This window comes from Cygnus atratus, chromosome 2 (genome assembly GCF_013377495.2).
Source record: "Cygnus atratus isolate AKBS03 ecotype Queensland, Australia chromosome 2, CAtr_DNAZoo_HiC_assembly, whole genome shotgun sequence".
Lineage (NCBI taxonomy): Eukaryota > Metazoa > Chordata > Aves > Anseriformes > Anatidae > Cygnus > Cygnus atratus.
Genome location: NC_066363.1, coordinates 138,374,707 through 138,397,624, shown reverse-complemented (window position 1 = coordinate 138,397,624; position 22,918 = coordinate 138,374,707). Strand labels below are relative to the sequence as shown.

Here is a 22,918-nt window from a genome sequence, read left to right as displayed (position 1 = left end):
CATACTTCGTAAATCAAAGAAATCCTTTTGGCAAACTCACAAATAGCTTTAGAATGACTTCCTTCCAGGAGCTTCCCGTATTTCTGCTAAAAGTGTGTTAGGGAGGTGGATGCTGGATTCTCACAGCTACGGAGGAACAGTACTGAAAGTTCAGATCGCTTGGTCGGTTTTATATGCTATAAGGCAACGTTGTGATTTCACATCCTTATGTGATAGAATTGTGACAGCAAGTTTATACTGATACAATGTACTGCTTTACAGGAGTGTGGAGGTCAATTGCTTGATGGAGTGTTAGGAAAGGGGATGCAGATTTTTGACAAGTGCTTAAGAAGTTATTTTAAATCCACCCCAACCCTTCTAAGATGATCATTTTCTTTCAGAGTGTAGTGAAAGCCAGACAAATGTCTTTTTCTCAGTACAGTTGTGTAAACACCAATGACATCTACATGCTGATTAGGTTACTCATAGGGGAGTATTCCCTATGCATATCCCATGAGAGGTATCTGCGGATCTAGTTTCCTATATAAATGCAGGGTTGCCAGCAGCTTGCAGGATGGCCAAGTGCACAGCAATTTCTGCGAGCCTTGCTGGAAAGCTGTTTGCAGGTCTTGTCTTTCTCAGGGTGGTTGGCAGCAGATTTATTAGGGAAATAGTGCTGCATGACTTTTTTTTCGGCGGTCCAGAGAGAGTGATTCAGAAATGGCAATAAACATTAAACGGGAACTGCCTGGTCTTTGAGCCTTGGTATCGTGAATTTCAGCTAGCACTGTCAGATCACCACAAGGCACGACAGGGACAGAAGACTGAAAGATGGACTGATTTGCCTCCTGCTCTCCCGCCGAGGGCCCTTGATCTGTGTTGCCCTCCTCATTCCCATCTCGTCACCGCAAACTCCTGCTATCCAGATGCTGTTCTTGTTTTCTAGTAACCCCTCCCAGTCACTCCTGTGGAAGGCTGAATCATGAAACTGAACAGAAGAGAAAATGTTACTCATATGAAATGAATTAATCTCATACTATCATTCTAAGCTCCCGGAAAATCTATTATTCTTGTTGAATCTGTCCCACATTTCAGCCCTGGCAGGTTGAGAGCTCCGGTACATGCAGTGTAAAAAGAGGGAATCGCACTGGACATAAGGGAGAGGGTGGGATGGAGTAGGAAAACAAACAAAAAAAGCACTACTGGCAGCTCAACGAGCAGAGCGGCCACGAGCGCTTCAGCCCCGCCGTGGCGGCCCGGGAGAGGAGTGTCCCACTGGCAGCCCGCTCCTGCTGGGGACCCAGAGGAAGCCAGCGCTCCAGGCTGGGCCTGCTACTCCCTCAGTGTCATATTTGTAACAAATTATACTTGCCACTGTGTGAAGTGATGAAAAGCTGGAGGGGTGGGGAGGCATGTGCAGATGGAAAAGATGCTCTTCCTGCTTTTTCTGATCAATAATATTGCAATAATCCCTTACAAACAGCCATATTTTATTTTTTTTTTAAATCTTCTTGGCATTCCTGAAGCAGTTGCTTCGTTCCCCGAGGTGTCACTGTCACAGCGCTGTCCCTCTGGCTGAGGCAGGCCGGATGGCGGTGCCTGAAAACTGACCCGCTTGCGAGAGGCGGTGACAGGACAGTGTGAGGTGACAGCCCCGGGCTGTGGGACACAGCGGGGCAATGCCCCGCTGCCTTACAACACCTCGAGCAGGCACCGACAGGCCAGGACACGATAGGCTCCAGCTCCACACACCTGCTTGGCCAGCCAGCGCTTTCAGGCAAGAAAACCAGAATAAAACCAGGAGTGAAGCTGAGAGGGGCTGCCTGGTATCCTGGGGATGGGCTGTTACAGCCCAGCCCCAGCCAGGGACGCTCTGGAAGCGGTGCACAGCGAGGATGTGCGACCTGCAGTGTGGGTGACCCTCCTTGGTCAACACTGAGAGCAAAACTTATGGCTTCCTGCTGCCAGCATGGACAAGCAGACCCGAGGAAGGTGTGGGACCAAGTTGGAATAGAAAAATGAGACATCAGGAGCAATCCCTCAATTCACAAACTCTCTGCTACTTCTCAGAAATACAGTACCATGTTAGACTACCATATCCCAAAGTATGCTTCGTAATTATATCTGCTAATATGAAATAGTTATGACTATATTAGCTAAAAGTCACTGCATTTCCTTCGTAGACAGCTATAGGGCTAGATCTGTATGATACTAATAATATTTTTAAATGGATTTTTGCTAACTTTTAAATAGAAGCCAACATAATTAGAAAAGGATGGGAGATTTCCATTGCAAATTTTGCTAATTTGAGACAAGCAATGCTATTCAGCATATTTGAGAAGAGCTCTCCAGCCTCATTCATTGCTTACCAGACACGGAGTCTGACTGCTCCTCTGCAGCACATGGGGCAGGCAGCCTGATACAACCCCATGAGGAGGTTTTGGGGCAAATCCTGTGCCCTCCGCAGGGTGGCAATGGTCTTGCACACAGCTAGGGGTAAAACAGGAGTGTATCCCACAGGGAGCACAGGCACAGCTGTATGGGAATACTGTGTGCAGATGCTGCGATGATTTATGCATGGGGCAGAGGTGACGAGAATGTGGTCAAACACCCCCTCATCTTGGAGAAGACTAACATGGTTTAAACGTAGCAGAGTGACCCCTCTTCCACGAGAGTCCAGTCTAAGAACTGTAACTCACCTGACAGTGAGGAAAGGATTCAGGGCTTGCAAACCATATAAAGCTTTCTACACTAATTTTTCCTCCTTTTTAACTTTGTTGAAACAGTCAGACTCTTGACAAGTGTCACGAACTTCGAAATAAAGCAGTTGCTTTGTCTGCCCGGGCAAACACTTATATACAAAATTCACCATTTTAATAATGGTAACCCCTTTCAAAAATACACATTAGTTTTAATGTTCTGAGAATGATATAATTAATAACTAAATATAAGGTTATGTGCTTTTCTGAAGAGAAGTTCCACTGAAGCAAACCTTATTTCTTACTATTTAAATGTGCTTGATTTCAGCTATGTTATGCGCCCAAAGTAAGGGGTGGCCTCTGCACTGCTGCACTCTGCAAGAGTAGCACAGGAGGAAAGACCAATATCAGACTCAGGAATCTGTAACTAGCATATGTGCTTCACCTGGGATGTTGCAGATGAAAAGCCAATATAACCCCAATTTCCTGCTGCAGCCTATCACCACTTGTAGCACCACTCCCACCCAGTTGTGGGGAGGCAAATTCACACTGGGGACCACAACTGGCCACAGTTTCACTCTTAATTAGCAAGAAAACATATCTCCCCTTTTCTACTATGGGATTTGACTGTAAAATAAATCCAAACAAGTAGCAAAAAGCAAAACCTGCAAATTTTGCAAGCAACTATATATGAAAATAATGAAACCATGTACAATGTTATGGTGCCCAACTGTACACACAGTACTCTGCATAATCAGCTATGCAAGTCAGATACATGCACAGTGAAATACCAGATCAGGAACTCACTATTTCTATTTATAAATACCTGAAATGCATGTGTACAATTTGGGCAATCATGCACAGAAAACTGGTCACAGCTATGCTTGCAGCACAAATGGAAGAATCAGGTTTTCGGAAAATCAATATGCAGGAAAATAAAACCTATGTTTCAGTGTGGGGTATGTTACTTGTGTGCGATCGTGGAGGGGCTTCCTCCTTTTTCAGGTAAAAATTATGTTGTATGCTAAGATAATTTGCATGCTAAATAATCTCATTATTTATAAATTTATATTTATAAATATAAATTAACATTTACAGGAAACAGAATGTACCTGCTAAACCTACAGACTAATTGCTCACTATTGATTCTATCTGGGAAAAAGTTAGTAACAGCAAACTTCATAGTTCTTGGATCAAAGGACAGCAAACATCTGTGTGCCAGTTTAGCATGAAGGCTCTATGAAGAAAGACAGATTCCTAATCATAAACTGCAGCCAAAAGGAGTTTTAACAACAAAACAACATTCAGGGCTATAATTTACTTCTGAATGCAGAGCAACATGCTGAATAATTTGATTAAATGTAGTTTTGGGGAGTTTATGTGAGGAATGTGGGTTGATTCAGTCTAGCACTATAATATAAAATGACAAAACCTAAGCCAGCTAGAATACATTTTTATGCTGTGTTCAGGGTTTAGTAAAGCCTTCAGGCGGCTGGCTAATGTTTAGCACAGCTTTACAAATCTTCACTGGTGTCTGCTCGGCCATTTTATTTCCCTTCTGTCGTATGGCAGGACCTGAAACATGTCTCAAAATATTGTATCATTATTAAACAGTGTCTGAGGAAAGCAATAATTGTATGGCTAACATCTAGATTACTCAGCCTGAGAAACAATTACAGAATCCTGGTACCTAATAAAAATATTACAGGTTAAAAGAACTGACCTGCTCTGAAAAGTGCTCCAGCAGCATAATGCATGGCCAAGGCATGGACGAGCTGCCTGGCAGTGGTGAAGATGGGTCCTCGCTCAAACACAGAGAAGGACAGCGGAGTGTGATCTGAGGCTATATACAGTTTTAACGAAGCGTGAATACTGACGAGCAGATTAACAGGTTGTATTGTTAATTTTCTTAACTTCACTGGCTTGACTAAAGCTCTTGCATGCTCTCTTACTTGTTCAGGCAGTATCTGGGTAGTATCTGAAATATTAATGGACTGCCAAGCAGCTTTGTTTTCTGGAAGGTATGTATCAAATAAAGTCTTAATGTAATAAACAAAGGTGTCTTCCACATAAAGCCTAGCTGGTTTGAGCTCAAAGCTGAGGTCATTCACATGAAACATGAAATTCTCTTCCTCAGAAAAAGCAATGCAGAGTTTTATAAAGCAGTTTTCCTTATAGTTTTCCAAATCTTTGTTAGAAATAATGAGGTTGTTCACTCTGGACCACTGCATGGTCTCATTTTTCTCTCCTTGGCACAGCAGGACTGCAAAATGGAAATTGGATTTGCTGTACAACTGATTGTCCAGTTGCAAGTCTTCACAATACACTTGGAGACTATAAAACGGTGGGAGGCCTTCCCCAGTGTCTCGCTGGAACTCCTGCGACAGGGGTGTCAGGTAGCTGGTTGCTGGGGCCATGTGGAGGAAAACGTTATCTGCTGTGAGACGCAGAAGTTCAGATGACACTTTGTGATTTGTAATATCATCAAACACAGCGAGACTTAACTGACTGATAAACATTTTCAAGGACAGGCTCTGTTCTTGACTTCTAGACAGAAGGGAAAAAAAAGTTTGTTACTTTACATACTTTGAGTTCAGCTAGCATCTTGCTTTCTCAAAAAGCTATCAGGAGAGATGTTCTCTTTAATATATGGGTAACTCATTGTGCAAGTCCTATTAATGGGATCTGGCAGCCTTGATCACTGCAGTGGGTACCACCCAGGAGATTTTCTAAGAAGTGGAATATTACAGATCTATGCCAGGTTTCTTTTTCTTTCTTATCAATGGGATAGTTTTGACAGGAATTCCCTATATACACAGTAATCCCCTATCAGATTTGCAATATAGCCAAATATTAAAGTGGACAACAAATAACATTTTCTAATAACTCAACTACAGCCTCAGCTGTACAGTATTTTCTTGGAGCCACTACTAAAGGCTACTATTATGGATAATCCGTTTCACTTTATCGAAGCAAAGTGCGCTCCAACTAAACCACCACAGCATTTTTATAACAATGGCATTGAGGGCTTCCCCCCCTCCAGTGTTAACTGCTCTTTGCCAAGTTTAACTAGCAAGTGGGCTATTAAGTACTGCTGATGACCAATTTCTGAGGGATTAATACTTAATTATAGCTCAAATAAAAACAGTACAAGACATTCCACTCTAATTGTAACACCATTGCTGGAGGCCAGGCGTTCTGCATGTTAGAAATAGGTAGTGCTATAATCACAATTGAATGGAGTTGAGCACCAGGCTGTGTGTGGTGTGTGGTGGAAGTAGGGGAAGTCTTCTAAGGAAGAATGTTATAATCAGGTCCAGTTAATTACTGGGTGTAAGACTTTTTCTACAGTCCTCACACATCAAGCTTCCCATCAATTTTAGTGGGAGCTCATATGATGAAGGATGGCAGGATATGGGTAAATACATTTTAAACTTATGAACACACTCAAAATTAATTATGATTGAAAATGCTTTTTTTAATGAACAACTCAGGACTTCTTTTTGTATCAGACATATAGTGTTTACCCTAAAGCAACAAGACTTTTGATGTTAGATTGTCTTTTTTTTTTAAACTGTGATATACAAAACATAACATGTGGTCTAAATATATGCTACGGAACATGCAGCAGTATTAAACAAAACAAACAGTTAAGACAAAATCCATAAGTCAGTTAACACTTGGTAAGCAGCCTGACTTCTTGGGACTACTCAGATATGCCTTTACCATATTTTATATTCTTTATGTACCTGTTGAGGTTGATCTCAATGGGTCCCGCTCTTCCCTCTGGGGCCAAGGTTATAATTATTGTTCCACACTGATGGGCAATGTCCACATAAACATAGCCAAAGCCAGTTAAGAACACAATCTAGTGGAGAGAGGTAAACACATACAGAATGCTACTGAAACTCTTATTTTTCATGTCAAAATTTGAATTAATACTATTAATGCCTTCTGGTTGAGATCTTTTACTCATATCATAATACTGCTCAGGAAAAAAAGAAACAGATTTCAATAGTTCAGAAAATAATAGCTCTGATATTTAAAATATTTTACCTGTACAGCTAGATGAAATTTGCACCTCATCCTTTAACTGAATACATTTTAATGAGAAACTTCTCTTCCAGGAATAAGCAAGATATGCTGTGGGGGTAAGTTATGTTAGTAAAGAAAAAATTTTAATTTGTGATTTTGGACTAAAGAGAAAGGCGTATTCCTGGAGCTCTGCAAAATCCCACCTCTCCTCTAGAAAACAAACCCTAAGTTAACATTATGCTGCTATGCTGTAGCTCAGAGCTGGTTAGATGAATGGCTGATAGCATGATGCAAAACACATGACAGCAAAATTATAAAAACTAAGGCTAAAAAATAAGTAATGTTGTGGATTCATGACAACTTGCTTAACAGCTCAACACTGAGCAAATTTTTAAGCCATCTATCTACACTGATTTTGTGTGAACACCTTCACAAGCAAGATACTGTCACAAAGAAATGGCAATAGTCCACTGGAAAGTTTAAAAGGTTTAAAAAGTCAGGAAAATGGGAACTTGACAACAGGCTTGTGTCTTGCTTGTACAGATGTGCAAATGTTCATTCTGAACAAGTTGCCTTTAGGATTAAACAGTCTCGTTTAAAACATAACATTGTTTTTGGAGCTTAATTGTGTGGTATTTCCATGTAAGTTTTGTGTTTTCCCGAATATAAAAATTTAAGGTCTTTTTAGGTCTAGAAGACTCACAGCAGTCCTTGTTAGTACAAGCTGGATTCTCTTTTCTTGTAGTCCTACTATCAACACAATTATTTACTAGACTGTAATGACAGAAACTATCATTTAAAGGAATGTAAACTCAGGGAATATCACAAAGATAACGGGCTAGCACAGGTGAAATAAATAGTGTTTGTCTTGAACAGTCTTTACTGCTGTTAACAAGTCACCAGAAGGAAAAGCACTTGGAAATTCAGTAGGATCAGCACTTAAACTGATTCTAACTTAAACTGTTATCTGTACATAGTAACGTTGTACAGATAATTAAGTTTCATTCACCAAATTACATCTTCTGAGAATTTTGAGAATTAATCTGAGAATTACATGTAAAATAATTTAATTTAGCTATGTCAACTTTAATCCTTTGCTTATCTGAAAGTTATTTTCAATCCTGCATTATGGAATTGGTGAAAAAAGGACACTTACTGACTTTTCAGTGCAATCTCATTATTCTGTAAAATGTCATGGATCTTAAAGATTGGTCATTTTAATTCTAATCTCAGATAATTCTGATGATGAACAGCAGAGATAAATACCTTAAGTTTTAGTAAATTAGTAACAGTTTCTCCTACATATTAGTAACATATTCTAAGGGAACAGTGAATAAGAAGTATCTATCTGAGACTAGACAGAAAGAGCACGAATTACTTAAGATCATCTAAAGTTCCAGTTATTTCACAATCTCAACCAAGTTGTATGTGAAGTCAAATCTAAAGCTATTTGCATCTTCATTATTTATTTGTATTTATAGTTTTCTAAGAGAAAGACTGACTGAGAAATCCTGGGGAAACTCTCTACATGTAAACCCTAAAACTTCAATAACAGAAGGCTACAATTTTTATTTGGAGAGTTCTTCAAGTAGACAATGATCCCCAAATGTTGTCTTAGCATCTAATTCCTTCTAGGAGCCAGATACTTATAAAGAACCCTGGTCTGGCATAACATTAATGACTGAAATTTGAAACCTCGCATTGCTTGACTGGCTTGCTGAATGAAACTGAACTACTTGCTATATAACATAACACTCAATAATCAAGAGCATTTTGTGATTGGTCCCCAGGGAAAACATCTGAAACTAGTATTTCTTTCAAAGAGCCAAGCAGTTTATGTTGATTCCATGTAAACTAATGACTTCAAAGATGGAAAAAATTCCCATCAAAATGAATTACTCCAGTCAAGGAAGTTTTCATTTACCTCAAAACAGGAGAAAAATAACAGAAGGAAAAAAAGGTTGTTTTTTTTTTTTTTTTTATGAAGACACGCTTAGCTTCTGTGAAGACACAGAGGGAGAATGACAGTGATGATTCCTACAAGATGTAAAGATAAAAAACCTGGGATAATGAAGTTACCAAATGGAAGGATTTTCCTGGATCTTGTGTGATTCTTTGCTTCCAGGGACCAGAAATTTTCAGGACTGATTTTTCCAGGGAATGCCTCAGCCTTGCCACATTGGCCAAAATTAAGTGAAAAACTTCAGCTCTAGAAAGTGTGTATTTTCGATCTATGTTTAAAATCAGCCACTGATATGGCTAAGCCATATTCTACAAATTCCACAGGAAGGGCCTTTGGAAGGAGAGCTCCCAAGACTTAAATAAAAAAAAACAAACAAACAAGGCCAACAGAAGGAATATGCACTTTGCAGAGGAACAATATCCTATGCAGGTCAAAAAGACAGAGATTTATGCTGTGAACTAGGAAATAGTTTATAGATTTACTTGAGTTCCTTGATTGTTGATGTCCACAACATCACTCCATTCATTTACTAATTTGTCAGAAGACATCACTTTCAGAAGAATGCTGGGTAACAAATCTCTTGTTTTGCAATCTGGATAGCTGGAGACTTGATGGTAAAGTTCATGATGAACTGAACATTCAGCTGGAATCTTTCTACAATAAACTTCAAACTTTGGTGTATCTGCAATTTTATAAAATATATAAGATTAGGTCTCTCTAAAACCTGTATTAAATGAAAACCCACCTGTGCTTCCACAACTAAGTTTCTAAAATACACTGCCTGAAATATTACTAATAAATAAAGACATTACCTTTCTATTGGTTTGACTTGTATGTGTTTTTTTTCTTCTTCTCTTTATATTATTAAGATTTACATAAATTCTTTTCCACTTATCTTTACATTAACATACTGTAGCCGGAATTTTGAAAATATGTTTTGTTTTAGTTACATTTGCCAATCTGAGTAGATTTACATGTTCAATGGGATTGAACTGATGTCAACAGAATTTCACCATCTACTAGTTTCCTACTACCAAGTCACCTTGACAGATGGAACCATGGAGACCCCAAAACCTGTAGCCTTGTAAGTTCATACTCCTGACCTCATGGTTAGTTTCAATAGCTTCCAGGCTTTAGTATGTTCCAGAGTCTCTCTCTTTGAGATAGACCTTCATGTAAGCATCAACTTCTTTTTTTAATGAGAACACATAGTGAATTCATCTTTGTATTGGAAATACAGTAAAACTATTCATACTACAACAACACATTGTTTCTGATTACTGCATACTACATACCTTTGAAGTTCTCCTGTACAAGCAATGAAATGGAGCACCTGTTGTGGATAATTATACGAGGACTTGGATCTTCTGTAAGTGTTAGGTATGTCACACCAAGGTGCTCTTGGTAAGTCAGCGTTATAGCTCTAGAACAGAAGATGATTTGGATATATAAGTTTTTTTTTTTTTTTGATTAACTTTGTATGTATTGTTACTCTGGACAAAGAAACACATTCAGAACTGCCATCTATAAGATTCTTTATGATCGAGTTCCAATGTGACCAATACTTACGCATTTAGGCAAGTACCTGTCTTCACTAGGCATTGCATTTAAATGGAAGACCACATGGAAATACCATTAAACATAACAGTAGAGAAAAAATCATTTCATAGAGACTACTCATGACTTAAATGGAGCATGTGTGTTTGCAAGATGAGAGCCCTCGCCAGCACAGATTTATATTAAATTAAAACTATGAGATTGTAAGCCCAAATTTTTAACATAAATCTTTGAAATTTTCCAGAAGAATTTGCACGCATACTTCTGTGATACTCATGAAAGATATTTTTAACAAATACATAAATCTGTAACTGACTACTCCCCTGGAATGATCCACAATGTTATTGCCCTTTCAAACATTGATGTTATAGATCATCACTACATAAATTTTCAAAATGAAAATGAATTAACTGTATACTACTCATTAGCTACTTGAATATAAAGTAGTATAAACACAAATTCTTTTTTTGCACGTGCAAATTTATTGGCTATTTCTAAAAAAACTTCACCTCTTGGTGATTTTAAAATCCAAACACTCTCAAAATTTTATTAAGAAAATTTTATTAAGATCCTCTATAACTGTCTCATAATTACAAGGAATTCTTTCCTTGTTCTTCAAAATTGGTGTTTTTTTGTTTTGTTTTGTTTTGTTTGTTTTTAAATTGAAGTCTGTGTGGGAATCTTTAGCATCCACAATATCTCTTAGATTCTGCAGAGGAATCGTATGAGGGATTGAATGATATCAAATACTTCAGGCAAGAGAAAGATTAGATGGATGATAATTTATACTGATGTAGCTTCTCTAATTTGAGCAGATTGTTTCTTATTTATACCAATACAAGCGTGTATAGATTTATATATCAAACCTGAGAATGAAAACTGGGCACTGAGATGTAAGAAGCAAATGCACAGGCAGTGAAAGCCATGTGGCCTGGGAAGAGCAAAGATGTGTAGGGATGGGATCAGGAAAGCCAAAGCACAGATGGAACTGAACTTGGCAAGGGCTGCAGAGAATAACAAGAAGGAATTCTATAGGTACATTGGTCAGAGAAGAAAGGCCAATGAGAGTGTACCCCCTCTGATGAGGGGGGTGAACCATAACAACAGACATGGAGAAGGCTTAGGTACTCAACAACTTCTTTGCCTCAGCCTTCACTGACAATCAGGCTTCCTACGTCTCTCAAGTCCCTGAACCTCTAGGCAGGGACTGAGGGAGCGAAGTCCTTCCCACTGTAAGCAAATACCAGGTTTGAGACCACCTGATGAAACTAAACAAGTACAAGTCTATGGGGCCTGATGCCATGCATCCTAGGGTCCTGAGGGCACTGGCTGATATAGTTGCCAAGCCACTTTCCATCACATTTGAAAAGTCCTGGCAGTCAGGTGAAGTCCCTGGTGAGTAGAACAAGGGAAACATTACTCCCATTTTAAAAAAGGATGAAAAGGAAGACCTGGAGAACTACACAGTGGGGAGCCTCACTTCTGTGCCTGGGAAGATCATGGAACAGATCCTCCTGGAAGTAATGTCAAGGTAAGACAAGCATGTGATCAAGGTTCACCAAGGGCAAATTGTGGCTGACCAATCTGGTGCATCAGTCAACAAGGGAAGACCAACCGATATCATCCACCTGGACTTCTGTATGGCCTTTGACACAGTCCCACGCAACATCCTTATCTCTAAATTGGAGAGACATGGATTTGAAGGGTAGATAAGGAATTAACTGGATGGCTGCAGCCAGACAGTTTTTGCCAATGGCTTTTTGTCCAGGTGGAGGCTGGTGACAAATGACATCCCTCAGGGGTCCATTTTGGGACTAGTGCTGTTTCATATCTTCATCAATGACAGAGACAGTGGGATCGAGTGCACCCTCAGCAAGTTTGCAGACAATACCAAGCTGAGTGGTGCAGTCGATACAACAGAAGGAAGGGATGCCATCCAAAGGGACCTGAACAAACTTGAGAAGTGGGTCCACATGAACCTAATGAGGTTCAACAAGGCCAAGTGCAAGGAGTTGCATCTGGGTCAGGGCAAACCCAGACACGAATACAGGCTGGGAGAAGAACTCAATGAGAGCAGCCCTGTGGAGAAGGATTCTGTGTTACAGTGGACAAAAAGCTTGACATGAATCAGAAGTGAATGCTTGCAGCCCAGAAGGCCCACTGTACCCAGGGCTGCATGAACAGAGGAGTGGCCAGCAGGTCGAGGAGGAGATTGTCCCCCTCTACTCTGCCCTCGTGAAGCCCCATTTGGAGTGCTGCATGCAGGTCTGGGACCCCCAGTACAAGAAAGATGTTGGTCTGTTAGAGTGGATCCAGAGGAGGGCCACAAAGATGCTCTGAGGCTGGAGCACCTCTCCTGTGAAGACATGCTGAGAGAGCTTGGGATATTCAGCCTGGAGAACAGAAGGCTCTGGGGAAATCTCACTGCAGCCCTTCAGTACTTAAAGGGGGCTTATAAAAAAGATGCAGAGTGACTTTTTACATGGCCAGATACTGATAGGACAAGGGTGAATAGTTTAAACTAAAAGAGGGGAGATTTAGATGAGATGTTAGGAGGAAATTCTTCACTCAGAGGGTGGTGAGGCACTGGAACAGGTTGCCCATAGAAGCAACCTGTTCCATCCAACCAGGGATGGATGCCCCATCCCTGGAAGTGTTCAAGGACAAGTTGAAGGGGGCCCTGGGCAACCTGATCTAGTGGGTGGCATCCCTGCCCACGGCAGCAGGGTAGGAGTTAGATGGGCGTTAAGGTCCCTTCCAACCCAATCCATTCTATGCTATGATTCTATGGTCTGATACGTAATAGGACTTTTATTTTTAACTAACTGGATGCATTTGTTTGGAAGCAGAATGCATATTTAAATATTTCAAGCTTTAAAACTTGGAAATCTCTCCCTGTTATAGTCTTAAAATAGTTTCTCTCCTGTATCACTTTTCCTGTTTTTCTCTTATTATGCTTACTAAAATGTATTTTTACCTTCTATAATCAAAAACTACATTTTTGTATTGTATTACTTACTACACATTGTCCCTCACGTTTTAAATTGTTACAAAAAAATAGAAAAGACCATAATCTTGAACATAAACTTTCCATTCTCTTACTTTGTATGCATAGATAAATAGCAGCCCATACATCATAAAAATCATACAACTTGTACATGACCAAAACATTAAACCATTTATAATAAAAACAGCAAAACCATCAAAAGATAACAATTCTTAAATTAAAGTAAGACTTGCCTTTACATATGGGAGGCATGTGTTAATCTGACTTTTGAGTTAATCTCTTATGATTTGTTATTAGCTGAGGCTTTATAACAACAAGGAAAGTTCACTATTCATGACTGTTCAGTGTCTATGTTCAGCAAACTGTACCTGGTACAAAATCCACTTTCACTACGAACCCCTATGGGCACTGCCACGCTCTGTCTTGGAAACTCCTGTTTAATCACAGCTGGTAGGCTCCAGAACTCAGAACTGCCAGTACAGCCACCTGGACTGAAACTCAGAAGCATGCGTTTTTGAGTAGGAGGCGTCCCTGAAGTTAACGGACTGGCGTCCGACATCAGGTCCCAGCACGGCACAGAAGTCAGTGCTTCAGTGGGTGGTGCCCCAGCCGGACTGACACTGAACACAGTGCTGTCTGGTGAGTGGAATTCCTGGAAAGAAAAAAGATGGTAGTAGGGGGACGTGCTGGCTCGTAACGGGACTTTTATACATGCTGATATTGCACAGAACAGTTTTAGGTAGCCAATTGGCCACAACTAACTATAAGTTGCACTGAGTCTAATGCATTAAAAGATATTTGGCCAAAATCTGTCTTCAGTTATACTTCAGCAGTTAACTGAGCACAGTTATCTACAGCCCACTCTCAGTTGCACAAAATAACTCTACCAAAAGCAACAGTTACATCACTGTAAAATAACCGTGAGAAGAAAATCCATTGATAGATATAAAACTAGTAATGGATTTTAGCCTCAGCATTCTTTCAATTCCCCTTAAATTCCCCATAAGACTACCACAAAATGCACAATGCACAAATTTAGATACTGATGTAAAGAAAACTAATGCAGAAGTAAAACAATACAGAAATAGGGAGCTTTAAAAATATGTATATCTGCCAAATCCTTTAGCAACTTTGAGATTTTTTTTCCACATATTTTACAATAAATGTAATCTTCAATAAATATGTATAAATGGTTGATTAAAATATATTGACCATGCATACATTTTGGTTCCTGTAAGCTAGTTCTTAAATATACTGTGAGATTATTAGAAAACTGATATTCACAATTTGATGCAGTTCACTGAAATACATAAACTTTGGGCACGTCTCTAGTTCTGCAGCTTTGTTCAGATAACTGGAATCTTCCCAAAAGGATAACAAAAACTTTTCAGCCTGCCAGGCCAATATACCTCTTTTACACGCAAACTCAGTAAAAATTCTCAGAAAAATTTCAACAGCTACTACGGATTATGCTGCCTATTTTACAGAAATGGCCATTAGTGTTTGAACAGATGTAGAACAGGCAGAACTAATTCTGCAACGTGCAAGAATCTCCTGCTTTGCACAGATTTTGATCACAGTTAATTATTGCACTTGAATTTGCCTAGGATTCTGTATTTTAAACTGAAACGATATACCATAAACTACCACTATTATGTCTAATGATTTCTGTTCAAGTTCTGATATATGCAGTTAAATATAAATGCCCCTGTAAAGCACATGACAAACAAAAACAGTATTTACTTTACCTCTTCTCCTGAGTATGGTTTGGAAATACAAAGCTGTGGCCTATAATAGATTTGATATGATGTATCATTGATTATTGTTGTCTTATCTTCTATCTGTAGAATTTGTATACCTTGTTGAACCATAGAAGAAATGCAGAATTGACACAACTGTAAGGTAACAATAATGAAGATGATGAGATCACACATTAAAGCATGAAACATTGAAATACACTGACAGAACTGCCATTTTTAACTCTGGAAGTCCTTTCTACATTCATGTACGTTTTAACTGAAGCCATATCACATACTTCTGAAATTGCATCTATCAATGTTTTTCAAACAAGATTGAGAAATCATTAATTCTTTTTCCAGGAAGTCTTGTATCTTGATGAGCTGGACAGAATGTTTCTGACTATCTAATGCTTTAAATTATACTTCATACACTGTTTATATTCTTGTTATGTTTTACATGTATTAACATAAACAGGGAAGAGTTTTTACGCTACATACATTTGATTGTTTTCATCTGCTGTATGATTTTTTATTAAAGTTATATGATTTTCTCCTAACCTTTTGATGACCTGGAAAAGCACCAAGTTTTATTTCAGCTTCAACAAAACCTTCTTCATCCAGTGTTACCACTTCCCCATTCTCAGCATCCTTCCATTTCGGGGAGGTCACATTATGGACCAGTTTGATTGCGACTGATTTGTGCACAGTATTAGTATTTGCCCAGTATATTCCAAGCTGGAAAGCTTCCTGTAAGTGAAAAATGACCAGTTATCACTTGTTGATAATTCAATACATTTCTACTACAGTTAAATATAGTTTCCAGTATGTGGCCAGTCTCATTTCCTGCCTTTCTCCCTCTGATTCTTTCTACACTGTACAAGGATAGATGAAACCACAATGTGATCCAGACAGTGGAATTAAGACTTTAGGCTACACTGAGATGTGTTAATAGGCAGACCTTTTGTTTATTAACACACATTCATGGGGAAAAAGAAGGACAGCAAAATAAACAGGAAGTATCAAATTGTCCAACTTGGAATTGACAAATTGTTCTGTTAAATTATTTTAATCCCTTCAAAAATAAACAATACTAGGGTTGTAATAAAAAAAACACATGCATGATGAAGCTAAGGTATGTGAGAAGATCCATTAGACAAAACTCTAATTTCAAGATGTCAGGCATCCTAAAGAACCGTCCCCATTCGTAATTCACCCTATCTTGCTATCAAGACTCACCCACTGCTATCAAGTATGCCATTGTGACACACTCTTACTTAGTCAGCATGGCAAATTTCTATTGTTATTTCTACTTCTGATCATACAAGAAACAGACATAGTGACTGGAAGGTGGGAATCATCTGGATTAATAAGCATGTTCAGAACCAGAATATTAAGCAGAACTATGCCTCTTAACTTGAATGGGAGTTACCTCAAAGTTGGGGGGTATAATTACTTTCCCAGTAGGTACTTGAAGCACTATCTTTTCTCCTTCAAACAGCCAGAGGTCCCACTTGGACTGATTGATTAGCAAAGCCCAGGGTAGGAGTTCTATCAGCAGAGTTTTAACACATGGTTTCCACACTGACAGCTTTACCCGCATTGGACTGTCCCATTGGGAGAGTTGTTCGTTGCTGTTCAAAAACAAATAAATGAAATGATAAAGTCAAGGAATAAAGTACAAATTCAAGATTACAAATGACATGCAATCATTTTCATAATTTGCGAGGCTTTACCTTTTTTGAAACAGAAAAACAGTCTCCTCTTATCGTTCTGGAACATACTGAGATGATTTCAGACAGAGCTAACTGCTTGTAGGCTATAAAGACATATTTTAAACTGCACAAGCTCAGCCTAAATTTGATCAGTTAAAGAAATGCCTTAGAAATAGAATTATTGCTGTCCTCCAGAATGAAACCTGTGACTTCTGTAGTCATAAAATCAAATTTCAGTTTTATTTTCCTTTGTGAAACTCCTCCTCCCCCGTTTCCATGCTGAAACACAGCTGCCGAATACACAGCCTCTACAGCTGCAGTAAAAAAAAGTTGTATTCACAAAAATATAGTTTCATTTCTTTAATCCTTGGACTGATGCAATCTTCTCAGCGTAATCAAGGGTAGCCCCTAGGCTAACCTAAAGTTTTTCCTGCCTGCAACCAATTCTGCAGCTTACATACTGGAATCATATAATTACTGAAAACATATTCAATGTTGATCCCATATAGTCTTCTTGAACTTCATTTCACAAAGTTGACTACGCAAACATGCACCATGAAAAGCTCTTGGTAACAAAGAAAATGTTATAAATAGTATTTCTGGGTTGCTTTTTTGGGGGTGGTGGGGTGGCTACACAAGCCTGGAAGCATGACAAATAATTTTCCAAATTTATGATCAAAACTATAGCTAGTTCAGAAAATACTGTTGCTTAAAAATACATTTGGAATAATCTGATGGAAAATAAAATGCATTAAGCTTGAGCTTTTACGAAACTTACAGTATAGAGTGAAAAACAAAACGTACATGGTGTCAACAACTCTCATTAGTATATATAGCTTTACCAGACCATACACAACAAATCTGAGATAACTGAGATAAATTTTAATTAACAAGGAATCCAATTCAAGCTATAACATATTCACAGTTGACCTAACTCTGCAAAGGACATAGGTTGACCTATTTATGTGAGTGCATGCAAGGTTCATTAAGGGTCTTGACAATCCTTACCTTAAGTAAGGAAAGTTGTTCAGATGCATAGAGTTTATCCTTGCTCAAGACTCAAAACACTAGCTATTGAGTTGCACTATTAGGTTGTTTGCTTGAAATTTCATTAACAAAGTTTTATAGTAAAAACAGGTATCAATCAGTTTCATGAAGATGAAGAGAGTAACCTAGATAGAAATGGGTCAGACCAAAGATCCATCCAGCCTACTATCCCTACAGCAATGACTCTGACATTGGTCAGTAACAGATGTCTACAGAACTCTGTGAAAAGACAGCTGGCATATATGCTCTGCCAGTACATTCTCCCAGCCTCCAACAATCTGTGATTGAGAGAGTTATTTAGCAGTAAGCGATACCTTTGTGCTTAATGATATGGATGGCAAAGTGTTAGTCAGCTTTCTAGATGCTTTATTTCAACTAACGATTGTATCTTTTAAAAGACCATTTTTATGTGAAAAAGCAATGCAACAACAATGAAGAAGGTTTAGCAAAGAATTACCTGTCTGAATCCTTCCTGTTATATGGCCATACAGGCTGGCGAGGATTAGCAGTGCCATAAAACTCGGAGAAGATCTGGTTGACATTGCCACCTGGATAGGATTTAGTTGCTATCTGTTTAATAAGTGTGGTTGAGATAGGGACTGCACACTCTGATGGATCATCTTCCTCCCTGTCATTGAAAACAGCTTCAATCACTTACAGAACAAGATCAAGTACTGGTAGCACAAACGTTTTCTTTAATGAAGCTTTCCAAGCATATTCTGCAACAGAAACATTCTCAAGGTAACTGTGGATGAATCAAGCTATGATGTTTAATAAGTTACTGAGCATCTACTGACATGCATGAATTTGTTATGATACTGTAATGACCTTTTGTGTCTGAGACCCTAGGAACTGAAAAATATTCTCAAAGAACAGTTCAAGAGAAATTAGGAATTTACTTTTCAAAACACAAAAACATGCATGGTTTAAGCAAACAAATGCCAACATACTTAGGATAGTGATATTAAATTTAATTTTCCTATCATACAATTTCAGACCACATTTGGTAGTTCTGTTACACCTCCTCTGCATATACTGTACTCTTTGAAATATTGCACCAGAAGTTAAAGTGTAATTGATTTCTTATTTTCTATACAAATGAACCATTTTAAAAGAAAGTGAATATTATACCTGGCTTGAAATGTCAGGTGGTGAGTAAGATCAGGTTCTATATTTTGCAGTGCTTTCTCTTGTCCTTTCCCTGGAACCACCTGTGTTTCATTCAATCCCAGACTTCTTTTTTCTAAATGTATGATAATAGGGTCTGGAAGATGGCTCCTTACAATGAAAAGAGGGCTGAAAACAATCTACAAAAAGAAAAATATATACCAATTTCATGGTAATTTTATTTCAGGATTACAACTGTTGAAACAAGCTATTAAGAAATCTTTACAGTGGGTCATTCTGCCCTTAATTTATTATATGGCATGTAAGGTGTAAACGTTTAGATTTCAGAGGCATTAAATGTACTTACTATTCGTTGTTGCACATGAGAGTTGGGCTCTAAAGTCAAAATTGTGCACCACACATATGTAATTGAACTCTTTGAGGATGGTACCTGTATGCAGATAGATCAGCATTATGCCAAAATTATTTCAAGCTGGTTAATACTGAACATTTCATCATTTCAAACAGAACTTTGTAAAGTTCCCAGTTCTCACAGACATTTTTAATATTATATTCTAAATATCTATTTCTAGACATACCTGAATGACAGTGCTGTGTTCTGTATGTTTAGAGCTTAGACATACATCTCGGGACCAGTCTTCATCTCCTGTAGCCTTCACACTCAGCTCAGTGAGCTCATTGTCTTCTAGGACATATGAAGGCAACTTCTGCTTGGCTGCAAGGCAGTTGGTGTGTTCTTTTACGACTGCCTGTCCATCCTGACTAATGTAATGCTGAACCACCTTCAGTTCAATACTTTCTGAAAGGTAACTACAGACTGTCTGTCTTCCGCAGATTAGGATCTAAAACACACAAAAATATGCAGGTCATATATAAACAACTGCAAAAAGGAAAGGTCAAAATTGAATTATAGAGTGAAAACCTGTACAAGAATAATCTATTTTAGCATTTTGATTTTGGTAGATTTTCCCAAGCACTGCTGAAGGCAGTGAATGGTAAAATGTTATTTTTATTGGCCAAATGTACATGCAATTTCACAGAAACCTAGGCATTAAGAATCTCGAAGCACTGCTAAAGCAATATCTGGGTTTGAATGACACTTGCAACATATCCACTTTCATTCCCACTGAATGCTGCCCATGGCTGACATAATTCTGGTTTTGATTTTAAGAATACTCTGATGGTCTCTGAATACTACACCCTTTTTGAGTAGACACAATGATGTACTTCAGAAGTAAGGTTTCCACTGACACCTCATGTTCTCATCACAATCCACAGATCCAGACCTTTCAATATGTTTGCTGTTTCAAAGCTTATAATTCCACTAAATGGCTGTGCTATATTTCTGTATTTAAGTGCATCCACCTAGAAAATGACCATATAGACTCACGAGATGTTGTTGTCTATAGTACATGAATTATTTCTCATAAAACATATATCTGACTTTTTCTAATGTGTACCAAGAAACAGTATTCTATGTATATCCCTATTACAACCACCTTCATTTGCTTTTCACTAATGAGGCTATGCACCATAGCTACAACCTAACAAGGAAAGTCTCAGCAGGGCTTTCAGCAAAGCCAGGAACTGTCCTTGCCTGATCAGCTATATTTCTTTGCACAACATGAGGCACTCCGCCATATCCACGAGCTGAACATGTTATGTCCACCCCATGTTTTGGCTCCTGCCAATGCAGGCAGAATGACTGCTGTGTTATTACAGATCTCTATACAAAGATTTTATGTGAAAAGTTAAATTTTCAAATGTTAACTTGGTCCTTACTCCTTTCTCTTTTAACAATAAAAAGACCAGAATTACACCCCAGAATAAAACAAGAACAGTTTCTTAACTAACTAAAGATCTTCTGCCCAAGAGCTTAACACATCCAAGAAATTGTGGAAGTTACCACTGTCAGAATTTAGTAACCATGCCAAGGCAGGTTTATGGAAACATGCATGTAAAATATGTGGTGATAACAGCTTTTATATGTTAAGATCCACACCATAGTGAATTCTTACAGAAGAGTTGTAAAAACTCCTTTAATGAGACCAGAATACTGTTATACTTACTTTTTTGCAGGTCCCACTAGAAAAGGAATAATAAGGCGACTTATTCATGAATAAACAATGGTTTAAGTCACTCAGATTAAGTTATTTTTTCCAAGCAGGATCAAATACTTACTTGTTTTTGTACTCCACTGAGCTGCTGAACCTTGATAATAAGTGATGCTGTTCGGCCCTTGTACTGAATAGTACGAATAAAGGTCCCTGTATTGTCCACACTGAATGGCTCAGACCACCGCCAGTTTCCCCAGCCTTCGATACAGATGTGTAACAGCTGGAAAGAAAACAATTACTACTTCAATACATAAGCACCCTTGCAGTAGGATAGAAATTCCCATGATAGGGAAATATTCTTGTTTTTAAAACTCAGCAATGCTAAGCACACCAATTCTCTGAATGATTCACTTACTCTGTGATTTCAGATACAAACAGAAGAATGAACAATACCGTAAGATGGCTCTGCATTATGCATTCCTATAAATTACCTGTTTAAATTCTGTTTATGGATGGAAAAAATCCAGTACACAACTGTTCAGAAATGTTACGTAGACTAGAGAGCAACAGGAAATAAGATACTTTCTTTACTGCCCTTGAAATTATTCTAGAAATCTACCCTCTTTATTACCAGCAAGGTGATTTGGAGAGCAGGTCATATTTTTGGCCTTCAGGATAACAGAGAAAATTGTGAGTACCCTTCACTTCAGAAGAAGGATGCAAATCTATTTGTATGTATATATGTAGAGCTCATCCATGTGTTAAATGTATAAGAATGTCGTATATTGCTGAGAGATGGGAAACATTTCATTTCTTATACAAATGTGGTGGCACGTTTAAGCTTGACTGCATGAGAAGAAATTTAACTGCATAATTATACTCCCTGTGTGATTTATTCCGGAAAAGGAGTGGCTTTTTTTCCAGTTTAACTTAAATCACTTCCAGAGCAATATAGTCTTTCATCATTTGAAGAGCCTTTCATCCACTTACCCACCATACGCACTTACCTCTATCCCATGGAGATTCTTTAAGCCAGAGTAGTGAAAATTGGTACTGTTCCATGTAGGTCAATGAAGTTACATAAATTTACGCCAGCTGAAGATCTGGCTATTTAGCTCTGTATAGATCTTTTGTGGCTGTGCTAGCTTAAGAATGTAAGTTATATATAAGGGATCAAAGCAATATGCATTCTGGGTAAAATTTATTCTTTGCAGAGGGCCAGCACAGAGTCTAAGCATCACTTAAGTCCTTTAAAACAGTTATATAAAGGCCTTGTGGGAATTCTTTCTTGAGGGTTGAATTTCAGTCTGATTTTGGACATATGTCATTAATTAATCTAAGTAATTGGGAACAGGATCAGGCCCAAAGTTTGGTTATTTACACTAGCAAAAAATGAAACTTGTAAATATTATGTTCTCCCATGATTTGTTTCCAAAGAGAGATATCACTGGCCATAGATCTGGCCAGTTGGACTTCATGAACATCTGCAAGTTGGTTTCTTTTCATTGTTTTAAGAAACAACGACAGCAACAACTTTCAAAGATATTACAACTCAGTAGCCTGTTTGCAATTTGTGGTATCCTCAGCACAAGTTACTCGCAGAACAAAAACATCCATTCAGTGGGTGGCTTTTGAATTTGCTAGAGTGATGACTGTCGCATTCAGATTCAAATTAATTTTATGCTGGAAGCACAAAGGCTAGTATGTGCCAGTGGGTGCATGGGCATTTGTTTGGGTATGTACATGCGTGGGCACTTTATATTCAAGAATATGTTGAGGGAACTATGCACTAGGACACTCAAACTCATAAACAAACACATCGCTTTGATACTTCAGTATTAGTTACAGAAAAGGAAAAACAAAGCAAAAAAAAATTCAACTGCAGTGGCTGGAATCAGTTCAGTTTCTTACAGAGGCAGCTGGGAATAAATCTCATCACATATGAAAACTAAGAGAAACAAGAAAACTGTTTGCTTTGGAGAGACTGGTAGCTGG

General features: G+C 38.4%; 1 protein-coding gene across 1 annotated transcript in view; it reads right to left on the bottom strand.

The window, feature by feature from the left end:
• Positions 1 to 22,918, bottom strand: part of VPS13B (vacuolar protein sorting 13 homolog B) — a 476,457-nt gene that overhangs the window by 23,177 nt on the left and 430,362 nt on the right. Inside the window, exons 44-56 of the mRNA XM_035546369.2 lie at positions 21,048 to 21,203; positions 19,445 to 19,708; positions 19,213 to 19,296; positions 18,870 to 19,045; positions 18,196 to 18,366; positions 16,409 to 16,610; positions 15,538 to 15,726; positions 14,989 to 15,135; positions 13,609 to 13,892; positions 9,972 to 10,099; positions 9,159 to 9,358; positions 6,428 to 6,546; positions 4,402 to 5,225 (exon numbers count right to left, since the gene is read on the bottom strand). Of these exons, the coding sequence (XP_035402262.1) occupies positions 4,402 to 5,225; positions 6,428 to 6,546; positions 9,159 to 9,358; positions 9,972 to 10,099; positions 13,609 to 13,892; positions 14,989 to 15,135; positions 15,538 to 15,726; positions 16,409 to 16,610; positions 18,196 to 18,366; positions 18,870 to 19,045; positions 19,213 to 19,296; positions 19,445 to 19,708; positions 21,048 to 21,203 (2,944 nt within the window). The remainder of the gene's footprint in view (positions 1 to 4,401; positions 5,226 to 6,427; positions 6,547 to 9,158; positions 9,359 to 9,971; positions 10,100 to 13,608; positions 13,893 to 14,988; positions 15,136 to 15,537; positions 15,727 to 16,408; positions 16,611 to 18,195; positions 18,367 to 18,869; positions 19,046 to 19,212; positions 19,297 to 19,444; positions 19,709 to 21,047; positions 21,204 to 22,918) is intronic.